Genomic DNA, 27,448 nt, shown 5'->3' on the forward strand with positions numbered 1-27,448 from the left:
CAAACTCTTCCAAAATATAGCAGAGGGAGGAATACTCCCAAACTAATTCTACGAGGCCACCATCATCCTGATACCAAAACCAGGCAAGGATGTCACAAAGAAAGAAAACTACAGGCCAATATCACTGATGAACATAGATGCAAAAATCCTCAAAAAAATACTAGCAAACAGAATCCAACAGCACATTAAAAGGATCATACACCATGATCAAGTGGGGTTTATTCCAGGAATGCAAGGATTCTTCAATATATGCAAGTCAATCGACATGATACACCATATTAACAAATTAATTCGAATAACCATATGATCATCTCAATAGATGCAGAGAAACCTTTCGACAAAATTCAACACCCATTTATGATAAAAAACCCTGCAGAAAGTAGGCACAGAGGGAATTTCCTCAACATAATAAAGGCCATATATGACAAACCCACAGCCAACATCATCCTCAATGGTGAAAAACTGAAACTATTTCCACTAAGATCAGGAACAAGACAAGGCTGCCCACTCTCACCACTCTTATTCAACATAGTTTTGGAAGTTTTAGCCACAGCAATCACAGAAGAAAAGGAAATAAAAGGAATCCAAACTGGAAAAGAAGTAAAGCTGTCACTGTTTGCAGATGACATGATACTATACATAGAGAATCCTAAATATGCTACCAGAAAACTACTAGACCTAATCAATGAGTTCAGTAAAGTAGTAGGATACAAAATTAATGCACAGATATCTCTGGCATTCCTATACACTAATGATGAAAAATCTGAAAGTGAAATTAAGAAAACACTCCCATTTACCATCGCAACAAAAATAATAAAACATCTAGGAATAAACCTATCTAAGGAGACAAAAGACCTGTATGCAGAAAATTATAAGACACTGATGAAAGAAATTAAAGATGATACAAATAGATGGAGAGATATACCATTTTCTTGGATTGGAAGAATCAACATTGTGAAAATGATTCTACTACCCAAAGCAATCTACAGCGTCAATGAAATCCCTATCAAACTACCACTGGCATTTTTCACAGAAGTAGAACAGAAAATTTCACAATTTTTATGGAAACACAGAAGACCCCGAATAGCCAAAGCAATCTTGAGTGCGAAAAATGGAGCTGGAGGAATCAGGCTCCCTGACTTCACACTATAGTACAAAGCTACAGTAATCAAGACAGTATGGTACTGGCACAAAAACAGAAATATAGATCAATGGAAGAGGTTAGAAAGCCCAGAGATAAACCCACGCACATATGATCACCTTATCTTTGATAAAGGAGGAAGGAATGTACAGTGGAGAAAGGACAGCCTCTTCAATAAGTGGTGCTGGGAAAACTGGACAGCTACATGTAAAAGTCTGAGATTAGAACACTCCCTAACACCATACACAAAAATAAGCTCAAAATGGATTAAAGACCTAAATGTAAGGCCAGAAGCTATCAAACTCTTAGAGGAAGACATAGGTAGAACATTTTATGACATAAATCACAGAAAGATCCTTTTTGACCCACCTCCTAGAGAAATGGAAATAAAAACAAAATAAAAAAATGGGACCTAAAGAAACTTAAAAGCTTTTGCACAGCAAAGGAAACCATAAACAAGATGAAAAGACAACCCTCAGAATGGGAGAAAATATTTGCAAATGAAGCAACTGACAAAGGATTAATCTCCAAAATTTACAAGCAGCTTATGCAGCTGAATAAAAAAAGAAACAACCCAATCTAAACATGGGCAGAAGACCTAAACAGACATTTCTCCAAAGAAGATATACAGATTGCCAACAAACACATGAAAGAATGCTCAACATCATTAATCATTAGAGAAATGCAAACCAAAACTACAATGAGATATCATCTCACACCGGTCTGAATGGGTATCATCAAAAAATCTAGAAACAATAAATGCTGGAGAGGGTCTGGAAAAAAGGGAACACTCTTGCACTGCTGGTGGGAATGTGAATTGGTACAACCACTATGGAGAACAGTATGGCGGTTCCTTAGAAAAGTGCAAATAGAACTACCAAATGACCCAGAAATCCCACTACTAGGCTTATACCCTGAGAAAACCATAATTCAAAAAGAGTCATGTACCAAAATGTTCATTGCAGCTCTATTTACAATAGCCAGGAGATGGAAGCAACCTAAGTGTCCATCATTGGATTAATGGATAAAGAAGATGTGGCACATATATACAATGGAATATTACTCAGCCATAAATAGAAATGAAATTGAGTTATTTGTAGTGAGGTGGATGGACCTAGAGTCTGTCATACAGAGTGAAGTAAGTTAGAAAGAGAAAGATAAATACCATTTGTCTAAGGAATCTAAGAAAAAAAACGTCATGAAGGACCTAGGGGTAAAACGGGAATAAAGACACAGACCTACTAGAGAATGGACTTGAAGATATGGGGAGGGGGAAGGGTAAGCTGTGACAAAGTGAGAGAGTGGCATGGACATATATACACTACCAAACATAAAATAGATAGCTAGTGCAAAGCAGCCGCATATCACAGGGAGATCAGCTTAGTGCTTTGTGACCACCTAGAAGGGTGGGATAGGGAGGTTGGGAGGGAGGGAGATGCAGAGGGAAGTGATATGGGAACGTATGTATATGTATAACTGATTCACTTTGTTATAAAGCAGAAACTAACACATCATTGTAAAGCAATTATACTCCAATAAAAATGTTAAAAAAATAAAAAAAGTTCACAAATAACAAATGTTGTAGAGGGTGTGGAGAAAAGGAAACCTTCATACACTGTTGATTGGAATGTAAACTGGTGCAGCCACTATGAAGAATAGTTCCTCAAAAAACTAAGAATACAGTTGCCATATGATCCTGCCATCCCACTCCTGGGCATATATCTGTAGAAAGCGCTAATTCTAAAAGATACATGCACCCCAGTGTTCATTGCAGCAGTATTTACAATAGCCAAGACATGGAAACAGCCTAAATGTCCATTGACAGATGAATGGATAAAGAAGATGTGGTGTGCACACACACACACACACACACACACACACACACACAAATGGAATACTACTCAGCCATATAAAAGAATGAAATAATGCTATTTGCAGCAGCATGGATGAACCTAGGCGTTATTATACTAAGTGAAGTAAGTAAGAAAGAGAAAGCCATATACCATATGATATCACTACATGTGGAATCTAAAATATGGCACAAATGAACTTATCTACAAGACAGAAACAGACAGACATAGAGAACAGACCTATGGTTGCCAAGTGGGAAGAGGGGTGGGGGAGAAATTGACTGGGAGTTTGGGATTAGCAGATGCAAACTATTATATATAAAATGAATGAACAATAAGGTCCTACTGTATAGCACAGGTAACTATATTCAATATCCTGTGATAAACCATAATGGAAAAGAATATGAAAAAGAATGTATATATATGTATAACTGAATCACTTTGCTATACAGTGGGAATTAACACAACATTGTAAATCAACTATACTTCAATAAAATAAATTAAAAAAAAAAAAGAAAGCTATCTTAATCTTGTAAAAGGTACCAACTCAGGGCCTTTCACCTAGAACCCTTAGTGAATATGTTATAGAAACATACCATGCTTTTAAATTCCCTTACATATTTCTAACATTCCCAGCATATTTCCTTAGCTGAGCCTAATGTGGGATAAACAAACATAAGCTCCAATAATTGTCTCAAGTTATTTTTGATGAAGATTTTATAGCTATTAATGCAAGAGTTTGAATAATTCCTTACATTTTTAAAATTAAAATCCAAACATAGCTTCAAGAAAAGGAGTTAAGGGATGTGTTCCACAAAAGTTATATATAGCCTTATTCCTCAATTTCTTCACTGATAATAAAAGCAAGTAATTTTCACATTTTAAGTACTATATAAACCTCTATCTGACACAGTTTTTCTAATTTTTCTCTTTCTTTTGATATTGAGTTTAAATTCTTTAATGATACCATTTATACATTTTGGATTTTAATATTTAAATGTGAAGAAAGAAAGAATACATATATCTAGTGGATCCTTCACATTAAATTATATATGTTTATTTTAATGTTAGAATAAATATAAACATATGAATGCCACCATGAAGATGAAATACAGTTCCTACTCACAGAAAAGTTTTAGTTCTGGGACTTGTCTTTAACTACATGGTTTTTCATTTTATTTTCTACAGACATTATTTAAATAATAGTAATGATGACAATAACAATAATAATAGATAAAATTTACTTAGTGTTTACTATGTGCCATCCGTTAGGTTAATATCCTTTTACACATTATCACATATAAATGTCACTACAGCTGAATGTTGAGTGAACATAATCAAATTATCCAGGTGTTCAAATCAAGAAAGTTGAAAAACCAGGATTTGACCCATGCAGTTCTGACTACAGAATGGAATTTCTTAATATACAGTGTATATTATATAGTATAAACTGAAACATCAGTTCCCCACTTAAGATAAAATCTCAGAACAGTTTGAAGCAATGCCTCAATTTCAATTTCTTATGTGCCTTTCAATTCACCCTTAAAAGATGTAACATGATGGGAAACCTGGTATACTAAATTTCATATTTTGGTTGAACAGCAGACTTTTAATATTTATACCTAAAAAAATAAGTTATTTAATGATATTATGTATGACTATTACTTAAATACAGTAAACTGAAATATTGATTCTTCTCATACCACATATATCTCAGTTTAGACTGCTGAGTGTCCTGCATTATCTTTAAATTCTTATATAATGTGAGAATAATTGTGTTAATTTTTACTTGAGCACTAAGTTATGATCATCTGATTGAAAGGAGTAGCTAAAGGCTGGTATTCTAGAAATGGCATAAAATGTTATCTCTATTATAGTTGTCAAATTTTGAATAAATAATAAAGCCTACAAATCAGATTGAACAATAAAAATATATTTACTACATTAAAGCTATTTAGAAATTGTGTATGATTCTTGAACAATATTAATCAGTAAGATACATTTAGTTTATACATTTGTAATAGAGTGAAATAAAATCACTTTATACAAAGAAATTTTAGGAATACTCTAGGTTACCTTTTTCTCTATCTCTAAGTGGCAAAGCATTGATGATCTTATGGATATCTGAATTTAGGATAGATTATAGAGTGTAGATATATGAATTCACTGTGTTGTATGAAGGTAGGATAGATTGTAGAGTGTTGAGAATTCAATCAGAAGACAAGTTAGAACTACTTCAGGCAAGCTCTGAGGAATGAGTGATTTGAAGAAGAGGGATCCATGGAAATGCTTCTATTCCATAGTAAAATTAGGACATAATTAGGACAATAATTTTATTCCCATAAAATTAGGACAATTTGATAATTGACTGGTTATGGGTGCCATTAAGATGGAGGAGTTAAAGATATTTCCAATCTTTTAAACTAAGAAATTAGGTAAATATTTGTTCAAGAGAAGACATAACAAACCCTGAGAGTTCAGATTTACAAAGAAAAATAAGAGTTTCGGTTTTTAATATTCAGTTAGAAATGTTCAGCAGGGTGCCAGGAATGTCAGATACAAGCTTAGTAGTAAGAGCAAGTCTAGAAAAGTCATAACTGAAATGAACTCAGAAAAGTTTAGAGAAAGGAAACAATTATATTAATCAGTTCTCTCTCTCTTTTTTTTTTTTTTTTTTTTTTTTTTTTTTTTTTGCAGTACACAGGCCTCTCACTGTTGTGGCCTCTTCCATTGTGGAGCACAGGCTCCGCACACACAAGCTCAGTGGCCATGGCTCATGGGCCCAGCCGCTCCACGGCATGTGGGATCTTCCCGGACCGGGGCACGAACCCGCTTCCCCTGCATCGGCAGGCGGACTCTCAACCACTGCGCCACCAGGGAAGCCCCAATCAGTTCTCTTTTTGATTACAAGCAAGAGAAACCTATCTAGAAAGCTTAATGAAAAGACAGCTGTGTCAAAGACCCAAAGGGCAAGGATATAAGAGAACCTTCTATTAGAACAAGGGACTTAAGCACCATGAGGGCACTCTCTTATCCTCTTACTCTTTTACATTCCTGCTCATTCTTCTCTTATTTCTCAGTCTTAATTCATCTTCCTACTCAGTCTACATATGAAATTTACAGCCACAAAGTGTAACGAAATTTATTTCCTATCTCTCCTCCTTCCTGTTGCTCCTTTCTCTCTTCTCAGTTTTAAGTTTCTAGGGGACGAATTTGATCAAATCATTTGTCTTTCTCTTAACATTCAGTAACGGTGAGGGAGGTTCATTGTGGGTACTCAATAATGCACAAAATGGCTGCTTTTAAAATTTTGTAGGAAGTGAAGGTCATCTCTCAAAAAAGGAAGTGGAGGGCTGCAACACTGTGAGAAGTGATCTCTTTAGGGATCAAAGATTAACCTGAATGAAACCTATATTCCAGAACAAGATAGGAGAGGAGAGGGAAAGAAAGAGGCAAAGAGGAGTTAAAAGAAAATGAAACCTGTAACAGAGACACTGAAACAAGGGAAGTGGAAAATCAAAAGAAACATTATATTCAGCAGAAAAACAAGTAATTTGAGGATTGGGGAACCACCATTTGATTTGACCACTGAAGAATAATTGGCAAACTTCAGAAGGACAGTTTCTACAAAATAAGGAATGAGTTAATACATGATTTGATGAAATTCAAATAGTACATGTTTATATATTGCCCTTGGACACTGGTGTAATAATCAATATTTCAAAAAAAAGAGAGGGAGAAAATTAGGGTAATTTTCTATGCCATTACTAGTAACTGCTAACTAACTCCTAGAGAATACTTTTAATCTAAGCACTCACAAATTGTTTAAGAGTTTAATAATTTTACTGGGAAGGTAATGTCAAATTTACCAGTCTATGGTTTCTCGAATGTAATCCTTTCTCCTTAACAAATATCGCAGCACATATCTCTCTCCAATATTGCAGAAGCTCCCTACATTTGCCATTTGCATGATTCCATAAACATAAATGAATGAGCTGTTATCCTCTACAAAACTTCCCCAGGTTCCCTGGGATGTACTTTATTTGGGCCAGTAGAAATTTAGTATTTTTAAGCAATCTGTTCTTATATTATCTTGGGTTTTATTTTCCTCTTACCCACATTTTTTTCCCATTTATTTTTGTTTTTTTCCTGTTTGAAGACCATTTGCCTTGACATAGAAATTGGACAATAAAAGTATTGGGTACTTCTCTCTATTGTCTACATAATATACATCTGTCTCAGTCATTAGAAATAAAATTTCAATTTCTACTTGAGGCATAGCTGATTTTAGAAAGTGTCATTTCTTGTCTCTATAACACCTTGTAGATGCAAAATTACAGGCATAGGGTGAACTGTGTCCTAAAGCCCCCTGCAGGCTTGTACACAAGTGAAAAAAAAGAGATTCAAATAAAATGGATAGTTGTGGAACAACAGGGATGGCAACGTGGGCATCCTAAATCGGACACATAAACATGCTTGTATTGCAAAATCCTAGTCAGCTTGAGTCCTGATGTGATTTTGCAGACACCTATAATATAATGTATGGCTATAATCCTTCAGTGGTGAATTGGTTTCCTGTACTAATACTTTGTAACCTGTATATTGTAATTTGAATTATTGTCCATCGTTTTCAAGAATTATAAAGTGAACACAGATGTGATTATTATGAGAGGTTTTATGTAATCGAATGCAGTAATGACTCATGATCACTCCATCATCAAATTTAACTTCCTCCACTCTCATAAAACACAGGTCTTCTTCTTTTAAAAGGTGCCCTCACTATATGAAATAAACTATATTCATTCCTGCTTCTATACCTTTACTTATGCTTTCAAATTCCTTTTTCTATGTACTACTTTTTTCTATATACACTACCCATCCTTCAACAATCAGTTCAAGCCCCACCTGCCACATAAAGCATTCTCTGAAAACAAGGACTCCAACCTCAGTATGTAAATCTTGCTACCTCCCTTTACACTCAAGTTCTATATCCCACAATTAACACATTATATTGTACACTGTTCTTAATTCTTCATTCTTAAAACTGTACATCTTAATCTTTTATTATGTAAATATATTTCATAAATATATACTCATTGTCAAGTAATTTCTTAATTGTTTCATGAGTGTATTTCTTTTGGCCACAGACAGAAAGTTACTGTCAAAAATTGGCAAAAATTGGCTAATTCTAGCACATTTATTGAAAAAGAGACTAGGCTAAGTGTGGAGGATTAAACAAAGGGTAACAAGAAATTTGCCATCTCATCTTTTATATTTTTAGTGTTTTATAAAACAAATATGTTCCTCGGAAAATAGTAGTTGCACATTAAATGTTTAGCCTTATAAACAGGGATCAGTTAACACTCCAAACATAAATCTATGTATAGTGTTAAAACTAGCTGTAAAACTACAGCCTGGGGGAGGGCAGGGCTGGAGGGGATGGAATAACAGAGAAGGGTGGCCTTGTGGTAGAACTGAATATGAGAAATGGAGAAAGACAAAACCACCTGGTTATTTCTCCTGAGCACACAGATGAAGATATTAGGCAGGGCAGGAAGTTTACTTGTTGTTTTACATATTTTACTTAACCCTCACAACAACCTTTTGAATTATTTATTGTTTTTCACACTCTGTAGATGAGGAAACTGAAGATAACAGATATATGACCAATAAGGTTATTACAGTGTTGCTGTATAAAAATAAATGAAAGAGAAAAATATGTATATATATATTTGCTATATAAGGAGAAAACATTTAAAAATATATAGATTGTTCTAGAGAACATGAAATTCAAACACATAAACTATAAACCTATGACACTATCATAGATATCATATATATATACACATCATACACACACACACACACACACACACACGTTTGAATTCTTTTAAAAACCATAAAGACTTTGACACATCAACTCAAAAGTCTTTTTCTTTCAGGGAGACATTCTGGCATTAGACAAGCACATCCTCTCTCATGAAAATGTATTTTCAGGATTCTAGCAAATGAAACTTAATACAACTAGGAAATGGATTAAAAAAAAAAGCCATAAATAGAAACTGGAGTTTAATAAAGGATAAAATTTTCTTTTCACATAATTCTATGAAGGCATGTTCAATTTTGAGACTTTCCATCAGCTTTATTTTATGCTGTATTTTTTTCCAGTTCACAATTTTATCAAGGAAACTAAGGTCAACAGGCAAAATGTTAGGCATAAAAGCACCTTATTCCACTTGGAATAAAGTGGGAAATAAAACAAGAAAATACACTCACAAATAATCAAGGAAACACAGAGATATATCAGAAACTGAATAATTAAAATGATATATATTTGTATTTGTAGAAATTTACAACTAATATCTACACACTGAACTGGTATTATCACGAACAGAACTAGCTCTATCTTTTAAGGGGACGCACAAGACTAAGCAGAAAACAATCATGGTAAATCATGCAGAATGGACAATAGCTCACCTTTAACTTTATTCTTTGAAGCAGCCGCTGGTACCAAGATTGCACAAGAAGAAGAGAACAAACATATTAGATTATGAGGCAGAGTCTCTAATAAGTAAAAGAGATATGTTATCACTATTAGTTAAAGTCTAAAATGATACGTTTATGATTACACCATCAATGCACCTTAGATGAATAGGACTTGTAACAAAGTAAATGACAATTGGTTATATTTTGTTAGTATATGATTAAAGTCTTTGAAAAAGAAAGAGTAAAACAGATAGGAGCCACAGAGTGCAAATGCCAAACACCACAAGGCACAAAATTATTTTTAAGAACTGTGTATCTTTCTTTCTCTTTGTCTTTTTTAACTCTAAACTTTAGTTAATAATTCAATTAAAAATACTAATATATAGTTTAAATATATTTCATTTTATTTAACAATTAAAATGTAATCCATAATGTTTGGATAAATCACAAGGGCCGTTCACTTGCATTTACTGAGTGCTCACTTAAATGCCAGAGAGAGTTGAGTACTTTCCATACATCTTCCACTTAACCACCTCAAGAAGTAAGTTTTGTTATCATTGCCTCACAGATGTGAAAACTGGAACTTAGAAAAGTTACATTACTTGCTGACTATGGGACAGCTGGAAATAAGAAAATTTGGGATTTGATCCTAGGTGTGTCTGAACCTAAAATCTGTGCTCTAAGATACTACCTTACACTATTGGGATTTATGGCACCGAGTCACCAACTGGATTGCGAATATCAGGTCTATAAAGCCAAATCAAAATTGCATGATTCATTAAACTTCAGCTATTTGGTACTTGGTTGATCACATAGCTATGAAACTAGAAAAATCCACTACTTTAAATGACATTACTTTCATTAAGAAGTAGAAATTTAAGTTTATTATATCTATTGGTAAACACTTTGGGTCAGAAGTAAACTGAATGAGGAAATTAGAACAGTCCTGACAGGAGAATTCTTTACTCAAAGGAAAACTTCTAGACAAAATGCATAATTAGATACCCCAAACATTTTGAAGTAATATGTTCTATTTTGATTTAAATATTTAAAAAGGAAGATTGACAGAGGAAGGTGTGCTTTTTCATTCTCTAAGTGATGTCAAAGATGAAGAGCTCCATCCCCTAACTGGGAAATAGGCAGTCTCTAGCCTGCATACTGAACCCAGTGAAGTTTAATTTAGATTTTAGACTGAGTGCTTATGAACTGAAAATGGAAACTTTTAATTTACACTTTCTTCTTTCAAGTTATTTAGAGCTAAAGAAAAATTTCTAGCAAGTCTAGATACATGCCAGACTACTCATACAGAATTTCATTTTTATCCACAATCACAAGCACTATCTTTTATTTATCTTCTGCTAGCTCATAAAAAATGTACATCATATCTTTTAAATAATAATTTTTTTTCAAATAAAAACTTATTAAGTAAAAGCAAAATTATTTCAAGAAACCTTGCTTAAATCCTTACAAAAACCCATTCAAACTCTGTTTATTCCACAGCTTTAAAATGAAGGTAAGTGGTTGGAGAGGGAGAATGTTCACAATACTGTTATGAATATAATGTAAACTAACTTTCTTTTAAAAAGCAAAGACCTAAAATTAAACTACCAGATGTTTTTGTGATATTGTTACTGTGATATAACAGTTCATGGCAAAATTTGTCACCCATTAGAGTCCCTAAAATATTTAATATTAAAACTTAAACTTTAAAACTCATTTTACCAGGAAATTTTGCTCCTACTTAATGAATTAAATACTTCAATTTTTTGCTTATTGTTATTACAAATTGACAAATGCCAAAAAATAAGAGGTGACATAGATAAAACAAACAAAACAAACAAACAAACAAAAACAATAGTTCATCCTTCTCCAAAGGCTGCTACTGAAATAATCAATATTAACAGTTTGCTAATGTTACAAAAATATATTTTGCTATTCTTATAAAAAACAATAACATATACTTTGTGTATTTTGTTTCCATAAACAGGATCATACTATACACAGTTCTTTGCAGTCTGCTTTTCCCTCATTTTCCAGGTTAATACATCGAGTTCTAACTCACTAATTTTAATAGCTGTATATTTTTCTATAGTGTGTATGAAGTATGGGACTATTTCCCTATTGATAGAAAATCAGGCTGCTTTTAGGTTTGTTTTCTTGTTTGGTTGGGTTTTTTTACTGCTATTAACAATGCTGCAATACACATCCTGTGTCATATCCCTTTTATACCGAACTGGTGTTTTGTTTCTGATGGGCAGATTCTCAGGGTTTTTTTTCATATTTCTATCCAGAAAACCACTGACAAAGATGAAGACCTTAGATATTGCTAATGGGAGTGTTGAGAAAGCTTGGATAAAAATATGCAAGTATATTAAATGCTCTAAAATAAGAGAAAACCAGCAAAAAGAAAAAAAAGGAGAGAAACAGATGTACAGAATCTAGTGCTCCAGATGACTGCTATATTGCAACCTCCTTGGATCTTTTAAACCACAAGCTGTTTCATTTAACTTTTCTTAATATTTGTTTTTCAGTTAAAAATTCAGTTTTTAATTCCTTGGTAGAATTTTAGTAGATTTCAGAATTCTAATCATTAGGAATTATTTTCATCTTTTGTGTTGTTTTTAAGACTACACAAAGCTGACTTATTTTTAGATTATGCAAAAATATTATTTCACTCAATTTCAAAGAAAATATTTCAATGTATCATATTAAATTGTTCACATGAAAAGAAATTTTACTTAAAATTCAAACTTATAACTTAACATTTTTAGCACAAATTCAAAGAAAAATTGCCAAAAGCTTTAGAAATTTTTAAGACAATAGTATCAAATGTGTTAACAGATACAAGTAATCCTTTACAAAAATTCATCTTTTTTATTAAAAATTAGTGAAATAAAATAAAGAAGGCAATCTTTACATTTCTCAGTGGGATGGAGATGAATTATTGAAAGTTCTCAAACATTACATGATGGTAGATGATTTTACTTAGATTATTGGGTAGATACCAAAATAAACTAGAAGGGAAAACAAAAGCTCTATGTCTGTTTCTGTGTGTGTTCAGGCAGCTAATACTAGACTAGGCTGGTTAATATAATTGGAAAGCAGCCAGGCTACCAGGCTTGTTAGCCCAATTATAATTCTCTGCATATTCCATAAAAGAAGCCAAGATGACAGCAATACTGTCATAAATGTCATGTTCAATACTTGTAAGATTTTCCATTGTCAGCACAGTCCAATTATAAGTCAATTGTAAAGTGCACACTGCATACCACCCAAAAGTGACTGAAAATTATCTTAAAAATACAATTTTAGCGGTTCATAGTTAAAATGAAAAGAAAGGAAGTAAAGGTACTTTGACCTGAGAAAAGTTTTAGATATGACATTAACATTTCTTCACCTTTATAATAAAGGCAGCAAGTTATAACTATAACATTATAGTTGTTCACACTTTTTTCCAGAGATGATCAGTTATAATATTAAATTTGTAACTGCTAATAATTCTGATATTAATAATGTGAAAATTTATGTATGTAAGTTTTGAAGAAAAATCATGTGAATAATAACAGAAATACCAGAGCAATTTACATATGAATGCTAAATAGTTAGTGAATGTTAAGCATTATATTAATGAGGTTTATCTCTGAAAACTCCAATACAGATGATTAAAAAGTAAAAATATAATTAATTGATTATGTCACCAATTAGTTAATTAGTTCATTGAATTATTAAAGTGTCTGTATATTTGAAAGGTATCATTAATAATTCTGCAAAGAACTGGTGAATCTAAAACAGTGTTTCTCAAAATGAAGTACAGGGACTATAAGTAGGGCATGAGGGCATTCTCAGAGGAGATTAGATAAATTTTACCTACCTCATAATTTGTATGACCTAGCCACATTTTCCCTGTTCTTTTAATTTCTACTCCTAAATTTAAGATTTATGTCATAACAAAATGGTGAAATGTTTTATTAGTATTTGCAATGTATGGATAATGTAGAACATACTGGATTTGTAGTTGCCTTTAGAAGTGCTTGCTGAAAAGATATTTAGCAATAAAACATTTTGGAAATACCAAAGACATTACTGGAATTTATTCACAGAAAGCTAATACTAAAGTATTGTGGATCTTTTTATTTTAATATTATGTAGCCTTTTTTTGAAATACTTTGGTATTTTAGCCTAGTGTTGTTTACTCTTCCTCCCGTAAACAAATTTATAGATAAGGGACTGTCATTTCTTAATAGAGAAGCAATAAACTTAGCAAGTACTGACATTCCAAGGAGACAGAAGTTCCTGACATCTGCAACTTCATACTCAGATATATTTTGTGTTCCTCCTGCCCCAAATTTAATCTATAATGAAACAAAACAAAACAAACCCATTGACATTGATAGACACTGCACAATAAATTTTTTTTAAATATGAAAGTTACTCATAGACATGTGCAAATTATAATAATAAGAGAGAATATATTGCCACTACTTCCTAGAAGAAATACAGTGGAAACTAAGAGATCCAAAATATTGCAAAACTGGGAACCAGAGATGATAAGTGACTTTTTCTAGGTTACAAAGCTATTTGGTAGCAAAATTACAACCAAAACACCATGCTGAACATGTATATTTTAAAATCCACTATATCAAAACGCAATCATTAGATACAGTATAACAATGTAGTGCTAATTAATATCAGGAGAGTTTTATTCCTTTTTACAAAGGAGGAAATCACACTGATTTTAAAAAGAAGTACTACTACATCTAATTTATCAGATACTTACCACGGTATTACAGTCTTTTCAAGATATGGAAATTAAAATAATTGCATTTCAGGGCTAGATAACCACCTACATTTCCTCCTTTCTTCCCCAACTATCCAGTACAAAGTTAATAACATTCTTTCACTAATCACATGAGTTTTATTTAAAATAACATCTTTCTTAGCTATCAACTAACATCATCTAAACATGAGAATTTTCTTCTAAGGCTCGTTAGAATTGAAAACTTGAAAAAGCGTGACTTTAATTTCTTTCACAAGTTCTTCTTTCTTAATAACCACACAAATTTCACACTAGGAAAAATGTGTAAAAATGATGCTTGAGAAAGAAATGTTTGCTAAAAGAGATATACCCAAGAGTAACCAAATAGTTGATGAGTGGAAATTTCTCCCAATACAAATACCCCAGCCAATAAATAAAGAGGAAATAATAGAACTCAAAAACCACTGTTCCACAATCTTTAATAAGTTCTTATACGTAGCTGCCTACGTATATACATAATGCTAACATCATTAAAAGGGATAATTCCAGGAATTACATACCTTCTCCTGGAAGGACACAATACCATTTAAGTATTTCTGCAATATAATCAAATCTGGATAGAATTGTGCCTCTCCATTGAACTTCCAATGTCCAGTATACACAGGGAACAAAAAAAAAAATGCATTGTCAATGCAATTAGTCTAACCTTGAATATAGGAAACCACACACAAGGAATTTTGGTATTTGGTTCCTTTAGCAAATAGATATCAGGAATAAAAAGTACCAATTGAAGGGGGAACCTAAGAGATATATCAAACAAATGGCATGTGCAGACTACTTTGGATCCTGATTTGAGCCCTGGATATTTCACAATATTAAAGAATTGTTGTTAGTACTTAGGTGGAATAATAGTATTGTAAATATATATACATATATATATTTTTTAATGTAAATATATTTTAAGTCATTATCTTTTCACAAAACTAAATATGAAAAATGACCAGTTTCCTGCAATTCCTTTTAAAATAATCTTGAAATGCACGTTGTTTATAATATTTTCTATTTTTATAGATGGTTGAAATTTCTGACAATAAAAAAATATTTAAAATTATTCAAGTATCTAGGTTTATTTCTTGACATCAGTGTTCCTATAATATGATTACATGTAACAGTGAATAAAACAGCACATTTATATATTGGTGTTTGTATTGAAGGAGATTATCTTATGTGAGTAAATTTTTATTTGTATGTGCAAGGCAAACAAGCACCATTGAAATAATTTCGGTTTATGAAATTTAGTCTCTAAAATGTGGAACATAGTAATTTCCTCTATGAAATAACCATTCTGCTTCTGCAGAAATGAAACAGAAGTTTATTTTAAGCTTCTAACTACTTCATTCAACTGTATTTTGAGAATTAAGTAATCTATATAATTATTTCTTTCCCATGTTTCCTCACTCTATACAGACAGAATTAATTATATGTATCAAAATAACTGTTATTTTGTATTAAGAATTTTTCTCTCCACTGTTTTTATGCTTCTAGCACTGATAGCTTACATGTAAAATATTTACACTACTTTATTCTATATTTCTTTTGCTGTCAAGAATCTTTTCAAACTTCATGACTCACTACCAATTTATAAATTTCTTTTTCTTCTGCTGTATTCCATACTGCCCTGTAAGGCTTATGACTTTTACACTGATAAATATAGGGAGTTTTCAAGACTTTGTAAAAAAAAATTGGACTCAAACTCATGCCTCTAGAAGAGACTATAAAATAAATGCAAACCCTTAGATGTATCCATCATATATTATTATGAAAGTTTAGAGACAGTACCAGAATAAAAGGTTCTCAGTAAATAAAGTATACTGGCATCGTTTGAAGTTACATTTATGTTTGTGTTACTAAACCAGGAAGCTATCTAAGAAATATCCTAAATCTATAATTGGAATAAAATATAGCAATGGATATTAGTCTTCTATTATTCCCCAGATTCTCATTTGCTAATTTGGATGGATAAATTTAATATATATACCTTAGATTGTTGTTAATTACATAAAACTATTAGACTTGAGAAATGTTTTATGAACAGAAACTAAGAAAACCAAATTATAATGTCAGTGAGATTGGTCATATTTCCTATTTTCTAGATGTTGTAGATATATTTTCAGTTTTTCTATTAAGTTATTATATTAATTAGAAATTCTATACTCAATAATTTATTTAAAAATATATTCCATTTTACTAGTTTAAACATATGCTAAGTAAATGATACTCCTATGTCTATAAATAGTAATGGTAATAAAATAGTAAAGCAACTGTATATGCCTGTTGAAAACTTTCTGAGCCATCAAAGTTTTCCAATTGTCATGTAGAACCAATAATGGTATGGTATCTACCAATAAGAGTTCACATTCTAAGGCAGATGGTGACCTGAGAAAATCAGTAGGACACAAACATTCTCTCCGTGTGTGTGTGTATGCATGCATATATATATGTGTATGTATATATATATGTGTGTGTATGTATGTATATGTACACAGAATACAATATTATGTAATCACTTTGTATAATCATATGCATACATAACAGTTTACAACCATAGTAGCACCTAGTAAACACATTTATTGACTGATAACACTTTTGCAATCATTATAATAGATGACTGGGACTCACTGATGTAAAGGAAGAGAATTCATACCACCTGGAATTTACATGGACCCCAAGAGTTTACAGCTTGGGCTTAAGGAGGGTAGTGGCAGGAAATGGGTCAAGGGGCAGAAACAGAAAAAAAAAATTGACAGAAATAATCAAATGTTTTCATGAGATTTTTTTGAGAAGATGTATAACTAGAGATGTGAAACTCAGCACCATGTGCTGATTTGGCCTACAGCATTCAAGTAAATACTTATGAAGTAAACATGAACTCAGTGTATCCTAACTCCTAATTACCAGATAATGGGTTAATTCTGGAAAAGCTGTGAAAATAGAGAATGTGGTTAGGAATAACTTAAGGGAATCTATCTAATCTGCTTCAGTGTAGAGCAGGTAACTTGTTCAATTTTCAAGGGATCCAAAGGCAATCATTTCAGTGGGCCGGCAAAGTCAAGCTTCTCCATACATAAGAGTATGATCAAGAAATACTTGGTTTTGCTCTCTAGTGAATCATCCCAGTGAGGAGCTCAAGCAAGGTGAAAGGTGACCCCCAGAATGTTGTCCATCAGACATTGCTGCTTCTCTGATCTCATCCTGACTCATACATCAGGAAGGGTCATGATTGCCTAAAATTAAGTCATCCACACTAAAAGAGTTCAGACCCAGAATACACACACTTAACATACATTCATATTTAAGGCATGTTAATTTTAAGGAGCACTTAGATGCCTATTTCTAGTACAACACATCTATAAACCAAGTGCAGGGAATGTGATCATTTAGACATGTCAGTTTCAAATTCTTCAGATATGATCTCTGGTAGTTTTTACTATAATATTATGCAATTAAGACTTTCTGACACATAGATGTTAATTTACTTACAGTCATAATGAGTGAGAGGAGAACTTTCATTACTGACTCAATAGTGAATAGGTAGGTAAGACTGGGATGTTGATATTTGGTTCCTGTGTGTATTATGGAGAACCTCAATGGCATCTTCTCTTCCTATGTTTCTCTGCTTTTGCCTTTTAACACTTTTATTTTATATTGATATAGTCAGTACTTTCTGTATATATATATATATTTTTTTAATAAATTTATTTATTTTGGGGTGTGTTGGGTCTTTGTTGCTGCGCACAGGTTTTCTCTAGTTGTGGAGAGCAGGGGCTACTCTTCATTGTGGTGCGTGGGCTTCTCATTGTGGTGGCCTCTTGTTGCAGAGCACGGGCTCTAGGCGCTTGGGCTTCAGTAGTTGTGGCTCGCGGGCTCTAGAGCGCAGGCTCAGTAGTTGTGGCGCACGGGCTTTGTTGCTCCGCGGCATGTGGGATCTTCCCAGACCAGGGATCGAACCCATGTCCCCTGCATTGGCAGGCGGATTCTTAACCACTACCCCACCAGGGAAGCCCTGTATAATTTATTTTGCAGGAAAATTTCATTAGGTGCTATGTTACTCTCTTGATCAATAGATGGATCAATATATACTATTATTCTACTTTGATTGATATAGTAATACTAACCATAACATGAATTTTAGAGTATGGTTTGAAAGATATGATTAACATTTTATTTAAGGCATAACAACAACTGTTGAGCAACTGAAGATCCACTTTGACCATATCTTAGTTTGAAATCCACCAGAATAAGACCAACATAGATGACATTTCTCAGAGATATGATGAGGATCTCACAACTTTATTTTAAGACACACAAAAAAAGAAAAGGAAATGTACCTTAATCTGGACCATTTCAGGAATTTTAGATACTTTTAAAAATGTATTTTAAAAGTTATTTTGAAATTATTACATAAATGAAGTAAAAAAAAACAACATGACCCGAATTTGTGTGTCAAATACAGTCTTAATAAACATGAATAGTAATTGCAAAAAAGGCTGATATGATCTGGACTATACATGTTTTCATCTGTGTCAAATATTCTCTGAATGGAGTATTACAACTATCATTATTTCAATATTTGGAGTGAGGAATCTTCCAAACACAGTTTACCTCAATTGGTAAATGCCAATAGCTAATATTAATTGGGTCATATGGAGATAAAATGGAAAAATGGTCTTAGGTGTTCAATTTCAGAAAATCTAGTTGGTGTACCTTGTACCATCTTCTGCACGACCGTTTGGGTAAACTTTATTTAGTTTATAATTAACTCTGACCAAAGGAGTATCTTGGGACAAAGTTACTTCTAACAGTGTGTTATTAAAATATGATGGCAAAATGGCAGAGGGGATTGCATAGAGATGAAAATCCTTGTAATTACAAAATATATAATTACAGGGGCTTCCCTGGTGGCGCAGTGGTTGAGAGTCCGCCTGCTGATGCAGGGGACACGGGTTCGTGCCCCAGTACAGGAAGATCCCACATGCCGCGGAGCGGCTGGGCCCGTGAGCCATGGCCGCTGAGCCTGCGCGTCCGGAGCCTGTGCTCTGCAACGGCAGAGGCCACAACAGTGAGAGGCCCACGTACGGCAAAAAACCAAACCAAAACAAACAAACAAAAAAAAAAAACACAAAAAAATCTATCTATCTATCTATCTATCTATCTATATATATATAATTACAATGTACTAAACAAGCCACTTTGTATTTCACATATAAAAGCAAATCAGGTTACAGATATCTTAGAATGTCATGAACGGTCATCTCTAGATTAGTGCAAAATGTTAGGAGAAAGGCTAGATGAAAAAGGCTAGATGAAAAATACAAAATAATGATCTAGATTTCAAGATCCACTTAAGAAAACTATTATTATTTTATATTTATGTTAGATTCAGGCAGTTTAAAATAATAGCCCAAACACTGCCCTTTGAAGTGAGCCTTGTCCCTGAAGAGAGAGACAAAATACATTTTGAGGAAGACAAGTACACAGGAATATGTTCTGTATCCTGATTTTCCCAGTACCTACCTCAGATTGCTACTGAGAGCAAGTGGGTAGATTATGTCATACCGTGCTACAGGTAAGTTAGCTGCTAGTTTGGGATTGTAAGATAATGTTCAGTTGGTGAATAATATGTTCATTTTACATATCAAATACTGCTAGTTTAAATATGTATCTGTAAGATAATCATAATGATATGAAACAGTTTATATTTTAATAAATACCTAACTGTTAAAGAAGATCATAGTTATTAACATTATTTTTTTAAGCTGGTACATTTTACTTTGAAGTCTACAATAGCCACATTCACAATGAAAAAGTGATAATAGGGCCTCCCTGGTGGCGCAGTGGTTGAGAGTCCGCCTGCCGATGCAGGGGATACGGGTTCGTGCCCCGGTCTGGGAGGATCCCATATGCCGCGGAGCGGCTGGGCCCGTGAGCCATGGCCGCTGAGCCTGCGCGTCCGGAGCCTGTGCTCCGCAACGGGAGAGGCCACAACAGTGAGAGGCCCGCATACCGCAAAAAAAAAAAAAAAAAGAAAAAAAAAAGTGATAATAATTTCAGCACTAATATCTTATGTGATCTCCTTCAATGAAAGATATATTCAAACACACCAACTGGGTCTAGAATGTAAATTTGAAAAGATAAGAAACCTACAACAACAACTTCATTAAATCAAATTGAAAATGAATTCTTAAAACAAGAAAGCTTTCTTTACAGACAATACTTTATCCTAAATTTTGTAGGGTTGATATTAGCAAATCTCACAGTTAAAGTAACAATGCTTTTTTAAAGTTTCCATATCTATCACTGCATAGGATTCACAAAGAAACTCTGAGGTCAGACACTGTTAATTCCAAATTGTAGATGTGGAAATTAAGGCCTGAGGGACAGTACAAGATTTTCTCAGTACTAACTAGCTACTTAGGAGGGGAATCGAGAAGGTTCTGAATCTTCCAATTCCCAGCACAGGGACTTTTCCCTTACATTGTACAACCTGACTTTTAGTACCCATGTACTGATTCTTCTTATTTATGGAACAATAATCCATCTACCCAGGAAAGAAATATTCCTGTCATGATGCTATTTTTCATAATTCCAGAAATAATTTTATACGTACACATTAATAAACATATTGAGAAGTCCCAACAGTTTATAGGAAAATATATTTTCGAAAGAAGACAAAATAAAATCAGTTCTCAGGATTTTAAAATAGTCGAACTGTAAGTAAATTTATTCAGGTTGTTTGCATTTGAATCTACTGTTAAGCCTAAACTCCCACCTGGGATGATTTCAGAGACACAGACAATCTCAGTTAGATGCTACCTTTAAAGATTATGTGGTCTAACCTTCTTTGCAGCATTGATTGTCAAATACTGTGAACTCTAAGTAGAGGGGACATCTATTCAGCAACATAAACTGCAACAGTTCATTAATTTTAAAACTCTAAAGCATTACTTAAAAATTCACATGAGCAAATTACAACTGAGCCTTTCGACTCACTCTCTGAAAACTAGGTCTGAACATGAGTCACTTCGCTGTGCCAGCAGAAAGCCAATAGAAAATCCCTAAATAAGATGTTTTGCTTAAAATGTAACCAATATTAAACTTCCCTCAATATTTCAAATTTAAAAATAATTTTGAAGTTATAGTCCTTTATAAAAACTTGGAGCAATATAAGTAAGATATATGCATTGTTCCATTTAAGAGATACAGTGTGAGGGTAATTCAAGATAGTCTAGCATCTGCTTATTGAGCATGCCCTATAAATTACAGGGATACTAATGCTCTGAAACAAAGAATTTGATTAACACAAGATCCCTGTCCTCAGAGATCTTATCATGTAGAAAAAGAAACAAATATGTAAACAAGTAATTGAGAGGAATGTAAATATAAAACTAGGCTATGCCACTAGTAGTGGGATTAAGTTATAGAAAAATCAACTCACCAGCTGGTTGGAAAGCTGGTTGGAAACCTGAAAAAGGAGAGGAGAGAGGATTTTCCAGGCAGCTGCATCAGTGCAAAAGTATATAGGAAAGGACAATCACGGTGTTGGTGGAAGGAGGGTTTTTAGCTTGCTCTGCTACGAAGCAGGAATGGAAACTGTGTGTTCTGTTAATGTGCCCTACCCACTTCTACACATCATGTATGTGCACTGCTCCTTTCCTTCCAATAGACCCAATGGTGGAAGGAGTAAGGAAGGGCTGGGCGTCAGATTCCATTTCTAAGAGATTAACTTAGCTAGAGTACTCAGGTAACACACTGTACAGGTTCTAGAACACTTAACATTTAGAGGAAGTGTTCATATGCATGCAGGCAGTTACAGCATACATTGACACTGGCAACACAACTCTTCCTCCAAAACCTCATAAAACCTCCTCTTCAAATAGATTTATGAATAATGTGAACTAAATAATCCATGGGATCGCAGATGCCAGTCCAAATAGCCTCTTCTTTTTCAAGGTTTCAGTTTGTAGAATTGTGATCAAAAGCCTTCATCAGTCATGATAGTCACAATTGTCCTCACTCCAAACAAACCATATTTGCATGTGAATGTTTTTCAGTGAAATGAGATATATAATATGCCAGCCAAGGCCCAACTAAAAGGCATTTTATGTCATTTAAATTCAGTCAAATTAAAGGCTGAATGCAACCTAAAAGGTCTACTCTTGGAACAGTAATTTGACATATCATAAATAAGAACCATTTTTTGTTAGCGTAGGTTCAGCACTTGTCAGAAAATTGTACACAGCCATATTAACAAAGTGCCGCCTCTTAGGGAGAAATAAACTGTAAGGAAAACCTTGTATGTAAAGCAACAAAACACACAAACAGTGTAATATAGTGTCACTGGTTCAAAGTTGACATTTTTCACTGGAATTTACAGAAGAGGATAGAAAACACTGTAACCTTCTAGAATGCCAAGAGATTGTCAAAAATAACTTTTTTGTTTAAAATTTAAATAAAAATTATGTTTAGGAACAGGTGAGTATACTGATTGCCATTTATTTTAGAACAAGTGACTTTAACTCATCAACTTAATTCTTAGTAAGAACTGGAAACACTGGTAAGATTATAAACTAAAAAGCCAAAATTGAGTTGAAAAATATCAAATGTTTGGAAACATTGTAATGCTTTTTTAAAGGCCTTGGTGAGCTAATTTTTTACTAAAGATTATGAACAGATGTTATAACTAATTTTCTAGTTCTCATTGACTAATAGAAAATATCACTGAGTTAAATTTACTGAGAGATTTTTACATGAAAATTGATAATTGCATTAGGCAAAAGGTTAGAATCCAAGGCTAGAGAGAGCTGTTGTAAAACAACAACAAAAAAAAGCCAAACAAAATATAGAAATCCATAAAGTAAACTGTACCACACTGTTGAGCTTATTATTTTTTTAATTCCCTCACTAGCAACCTGTGTATATTTTGGGCAGGTCTATCTATTCAATCTTCTGCTGTCATTTCTATGCCCTCAATAACATCAAGAAAAATATTGTAAGATTGTATTTTCATATTTAACTGTCTTCATGATGACTGTAAAAGGTTATTTTTATATCTACATCCTTACTGTGTACTAAAGAGATTTGAGATGCTTATAGTATAGGAAACATATGACACCTCAAGAACTGTACAGAAAAATCTCTAGACATCAGATAATGGCACCCAAATTCTGTTCAATGACTTAGAATCAAATTTCTGAAATTCTAAAGGAAGAAAAATAACTATAACTATCTTATACACCTACCAGCAAGTGGTAGGAGGCCTAAATTTGCAAGCAAGTATTTTCCTAAATCCTTTTTTTGTAAAATAGAAAAGCTTTCAAAAAACCCTTCACATCTGGTTATGGTAGTACTTATGATATATTGAACACCAGTGGAGAGTATAGAAAGTAAGAGTATCCGGATTACTAATATTTTAACTCTAATTCTTTTCAAGTGCATGCTGTTAGAGAGATTAAAATAAATGTGAAGGAAATCTTATTCTTTAAAAGGCAAATTATACTGATAAGTTGTTTTAAAAATGCTCAACTAAGGGAATCTGTATTTTGGCTTGATAAAAATCGTGGGGTGGGAAAGTAGAGAGGTTTAGATATCTCCAAGAGATAAAACTGAAGTGTTTTTATATGACTACATAACATTAAATTAATCTGTACAATCTCAAAATGTGCCTTCCTGTGTTTTGGATAAATGAATTTTTTTTTGTATAGATGTTATTCTTCAGGTCAAGAAAAGGCAAATAAGAAAGATATTAAATAACAAAATAATACATATATATAATAAGGATAATGATTTTACCTTTATGGAAATTTCCTAACAATATCAACTGTATTTCTCAATGCCTATTTTACAATAAAACTATACAATAACATAGTCTTCCTAGGAAATTTGCATTTTGGTGATCAAAGAAAATGAGACTAATGTATAAAATCTAGGAAGCTTCATTTAAAACATCAGTTCCAAATCATAACTACAGAATATTAGCAATTCCACAAATTCTCTGAAAATTTTGTTATTTCATTTTGTCATTTTAGGGGTTGATATGTGGTAAGGAATCAGAGTAATTAAATATTAATATAAAGTATATAAAATATCAAGGAAACCTGTAAAGTAGATAGAATATAAAATATACCTGCACTTGTATAAGTATACATTCAAATATTATATATAAATAGCCACTAGAATATATTAGTGATGACAGTTATTGAAACCACTTTTTCTTTGTTCTAACAAATAATACCCAAATTTTAATGTTTCAGGTTTTCATCATGAAAATTAAAGGGATATAAGCAAAGTTTTTTATGATGACCTAGATTTTCTTCTTTTCCTACACCAACTTATGAATTGCTTATTGAGATATTGAGAACATATATTTTTTTTCATATTTCAGTAATAGATGTCATCAATTCTGAAGCAGATGCAGTTATATGTAAATAATCCACATAAACGAGTCAATATAGGGAAAATATATAATATGCTAGGGAAATTAGGACAATTCTGATGCTAAAGTACTGACTTTATAGGAAAACAACAAGGAATGGCTTGTGGCAGAAAAACACACTATATCAGTAGGAATGTGAATGCTAATGAGAGGAAGCCAAGGGATGGGGACACAGCAGCATATTTTGCAAGCTGACACTGATGAGGGCAGATGTAGAAAAATGATTATCAACTTTAGACCCCTAGAGCAACATGAATGAAATCACATCCTTGTGTTCTGGGAAATAAAACAGGCAACTTGGATAGGAATAAAGAGAGGCTTTAATTATCTAAAAGTAAATTGGGAGCAACTCATGATAATACTGAAGTGGGGTTATTATAGAACACAATGTAGAGTTAATTCAGAAATCAGTTTGTTCAAAAACATCAACAGCTGGGTTTAATAATAGACACAATGAATCAGAAATGAATAAAACCTTGAGATGGAAGATTATCTGAGCAACTCTAATCATATTATTAGATTTACTAAGGAAAATAAAAAGACAAAGAATCTATAAAAGGAACTTATTTGTGTGAATGTGGTTTTAAGCAACATTTTTAAAGAGATTAATCTGAGGTCACGCTAACAGTTAGTATACAAATTTTATGAATACTTTTTCTAGACTGTATGCCACAATGAGTGAATTATATAAATGAGAAGGGGTTCGCTATAAATCAAGTATAAAATGTGAGGGGGGACTTCCATGGTGGTTGAGAATCTGCCTGCTAACGCAAGGGACACGGGTTTGAGCCCTGGTCTGGGAGGATCCCACATGCCGTGGAGCAACTGGGCCCGTGAGCCACAGCTACTGAACCTGCGCGTCTGGAGCCTGTGCTCCACAACAAGAGAGGCCGTGATAGTCAGAGGCACGCGCACCGCGATGAAGAGTGGCCCCCGCTCACCACAATTAGAGAAAGCCCTCGCACAGAAACGAAGCCCCAACACAGCAAAAATAAATAAATAAATTACTAAACTCTTACCCCCAACATCTTAAAAAAAAAAAATGTGAGGGGAATATGAAACTGTAGGATACATTTTTCAGAGTTAAATTAGATTCCAACTAGATTTTTTTTTTTTTTTTTAGGCCTGTTGAATATGAGGATTGGGGGTTAAATCACAGACTTCTCAGACTGTGAACAAATATTTAATGAGCCAAGCTCACAAAGGGCATGGAGTTCTGTGGAACAGGTCTTGTTAAATGTCTCACCATGTGGGGTTCAAGAGAACACATAATGAAGGCCCCAAAGAGCTTATGATCAGGAGCTGATTCCTTGTATAAATAGATAAATCGAGGAATCATCATAGAAAAAATGGAAATTCAGGAATAGGTGTTTACCAGATGATCAATTTTCTATTAAAATTGCCTATACAGTGTCTCTTGTCATGTTCATGTAACATATCTACTCACTAGAAGCATTTAACACCTGGTCTAGAGCACTGGCCTCATCACTTACTCGTGAACTTGAGCATGATATTGATCTCTCTGTGCCACAAATTCTTCAACTCTAATATGGGATGAGAGTAACAGTACATGACTTGCAGAACTATAATAAAAATATAAATGAATCTATCCATAAAGCACTCAGAACAGAGACTGGCAAATACTAATGGCACAGAAACTGCTATTTTTATTGTGCCATTTTTGGCCTCATATAGAAATTATCTGTGTCTTTGCTGTCCTTTTACTGACGGCTTGGTTTGCTCTATTCACTATTAGGAATCCATTTTCTCATATAGAACTCAGTGTGTAGTAGGCAATCATGACAGTTTTTGAATAAATAAATAAGGATAGAATACCTGCTATGTATCAAGCACGGCCCTTAACTCTGAAGAAGCAAAAGATGAAAACAACGAGATCTTTGTCCATTTTTTTACTGCACAATGATGTTATTTTGTATGTCCCCATTCTTGTATCTGCTTTGAGAACAGTCAAAATAATTTTACCGCACCTAACTGCTCTCTCTCTCTCTCTCTCTCTCTCTCTCTCTCTCTCTATATATATATATATATATATATATATATATATATATATATATATATATAAAGTGGTTAAGTCACTTTTCCAATTTATATAATACCAAGTTATTTTGGTTTGTAAGGAAAAAAATCCCCCCCCACTGTAAAGTAGGTAAGAAGGTATATTTTACCACTGAGGTATATTTTTACTTCACTTTAAAATACAAAAGAAAAAAGACTAGTGGAAATATATCACATAATTGCTGTGTAAATAGATCTTGTATTAGACATACTTAGAGTTGCTTGACTCCCCACTCTTACTCCAACTCTCATCTGGAGAAAAGAGTAAGATACTCCTCCCCCAGTGAAATGCTTGCTGAGTGGCCAAATAGATATATGTTGTCATAAAACTCACAGTCCAATCAATCCTTTCTACTCCACCATATGAGTGCACTGCTTTGAAAAGGATCAGCCAGATTCTCTTAGAATTGTATGCTTGGATAACTAAGAGACTGTGACCAGTGAAAGAGCTGAAACCAAAATATTTTACATGGTACATAGTTGAAGCCAAACAAGAAAGGAATGAAAAACACGCTAGAATGGGGAAATATGTTGATGATAAAGTTCCTTAGATGTGCCTTAGTTCTATCCTTTGTATGTTTCCTGGATTCCTTGTATTCCCAACCAGTAAACCCATTTCTTGCAAAAAAAAAAAAAAAAGTGTTCTT

At 33.3% G+C, this 27,448-nt stretch overlaps 1 protein-coding gene across 7 annotated transcripts in view; it reads right to left on the reverse strand.

Annotated features, from left to right (window-relative positions):
- Positions 1–27,448, reverse strand: part of CADM2 (cell adhesion molecule 2) — a gene marked incomplete at both ends in the record, with an annotated part of 1,063,002 nt that overhangs the window by 299,886 nt on the left and 735,668 nt on the right. For 5 of the 7 annotated variants that reach the window (XM_082625756.1, XM_082625757.1, XM_082625755.1 and 2 more), the window contains one exon: positions 9,469–9,495. The exons of the other annotated variants lie outside the window; for them this stretch is intronic. In XM_082625756.1, coding sequence (XP_082481882.1) covers positions 9,469–9,495 — 27 coding nt within the window. The remainder of the gene's footprint in view (positions 1–9,468; positions 9,496–27,448) is intronic. 7 annotated transcript variants of the gene reach the window in all.

Source organism: Mesoplodon mirus (genome assembly GCF_964341445.2).
Source record: "Mesoplodon mirus genome assembly, chromosome: 6".
In the NCBI taxonomy this organism is placed as follows: Eukaryota; Metazoa; Chordata; class Mammalia; order Artiodactyla; family Ziphiidae; genus Mesoplodon; species Mesoplodon mirus.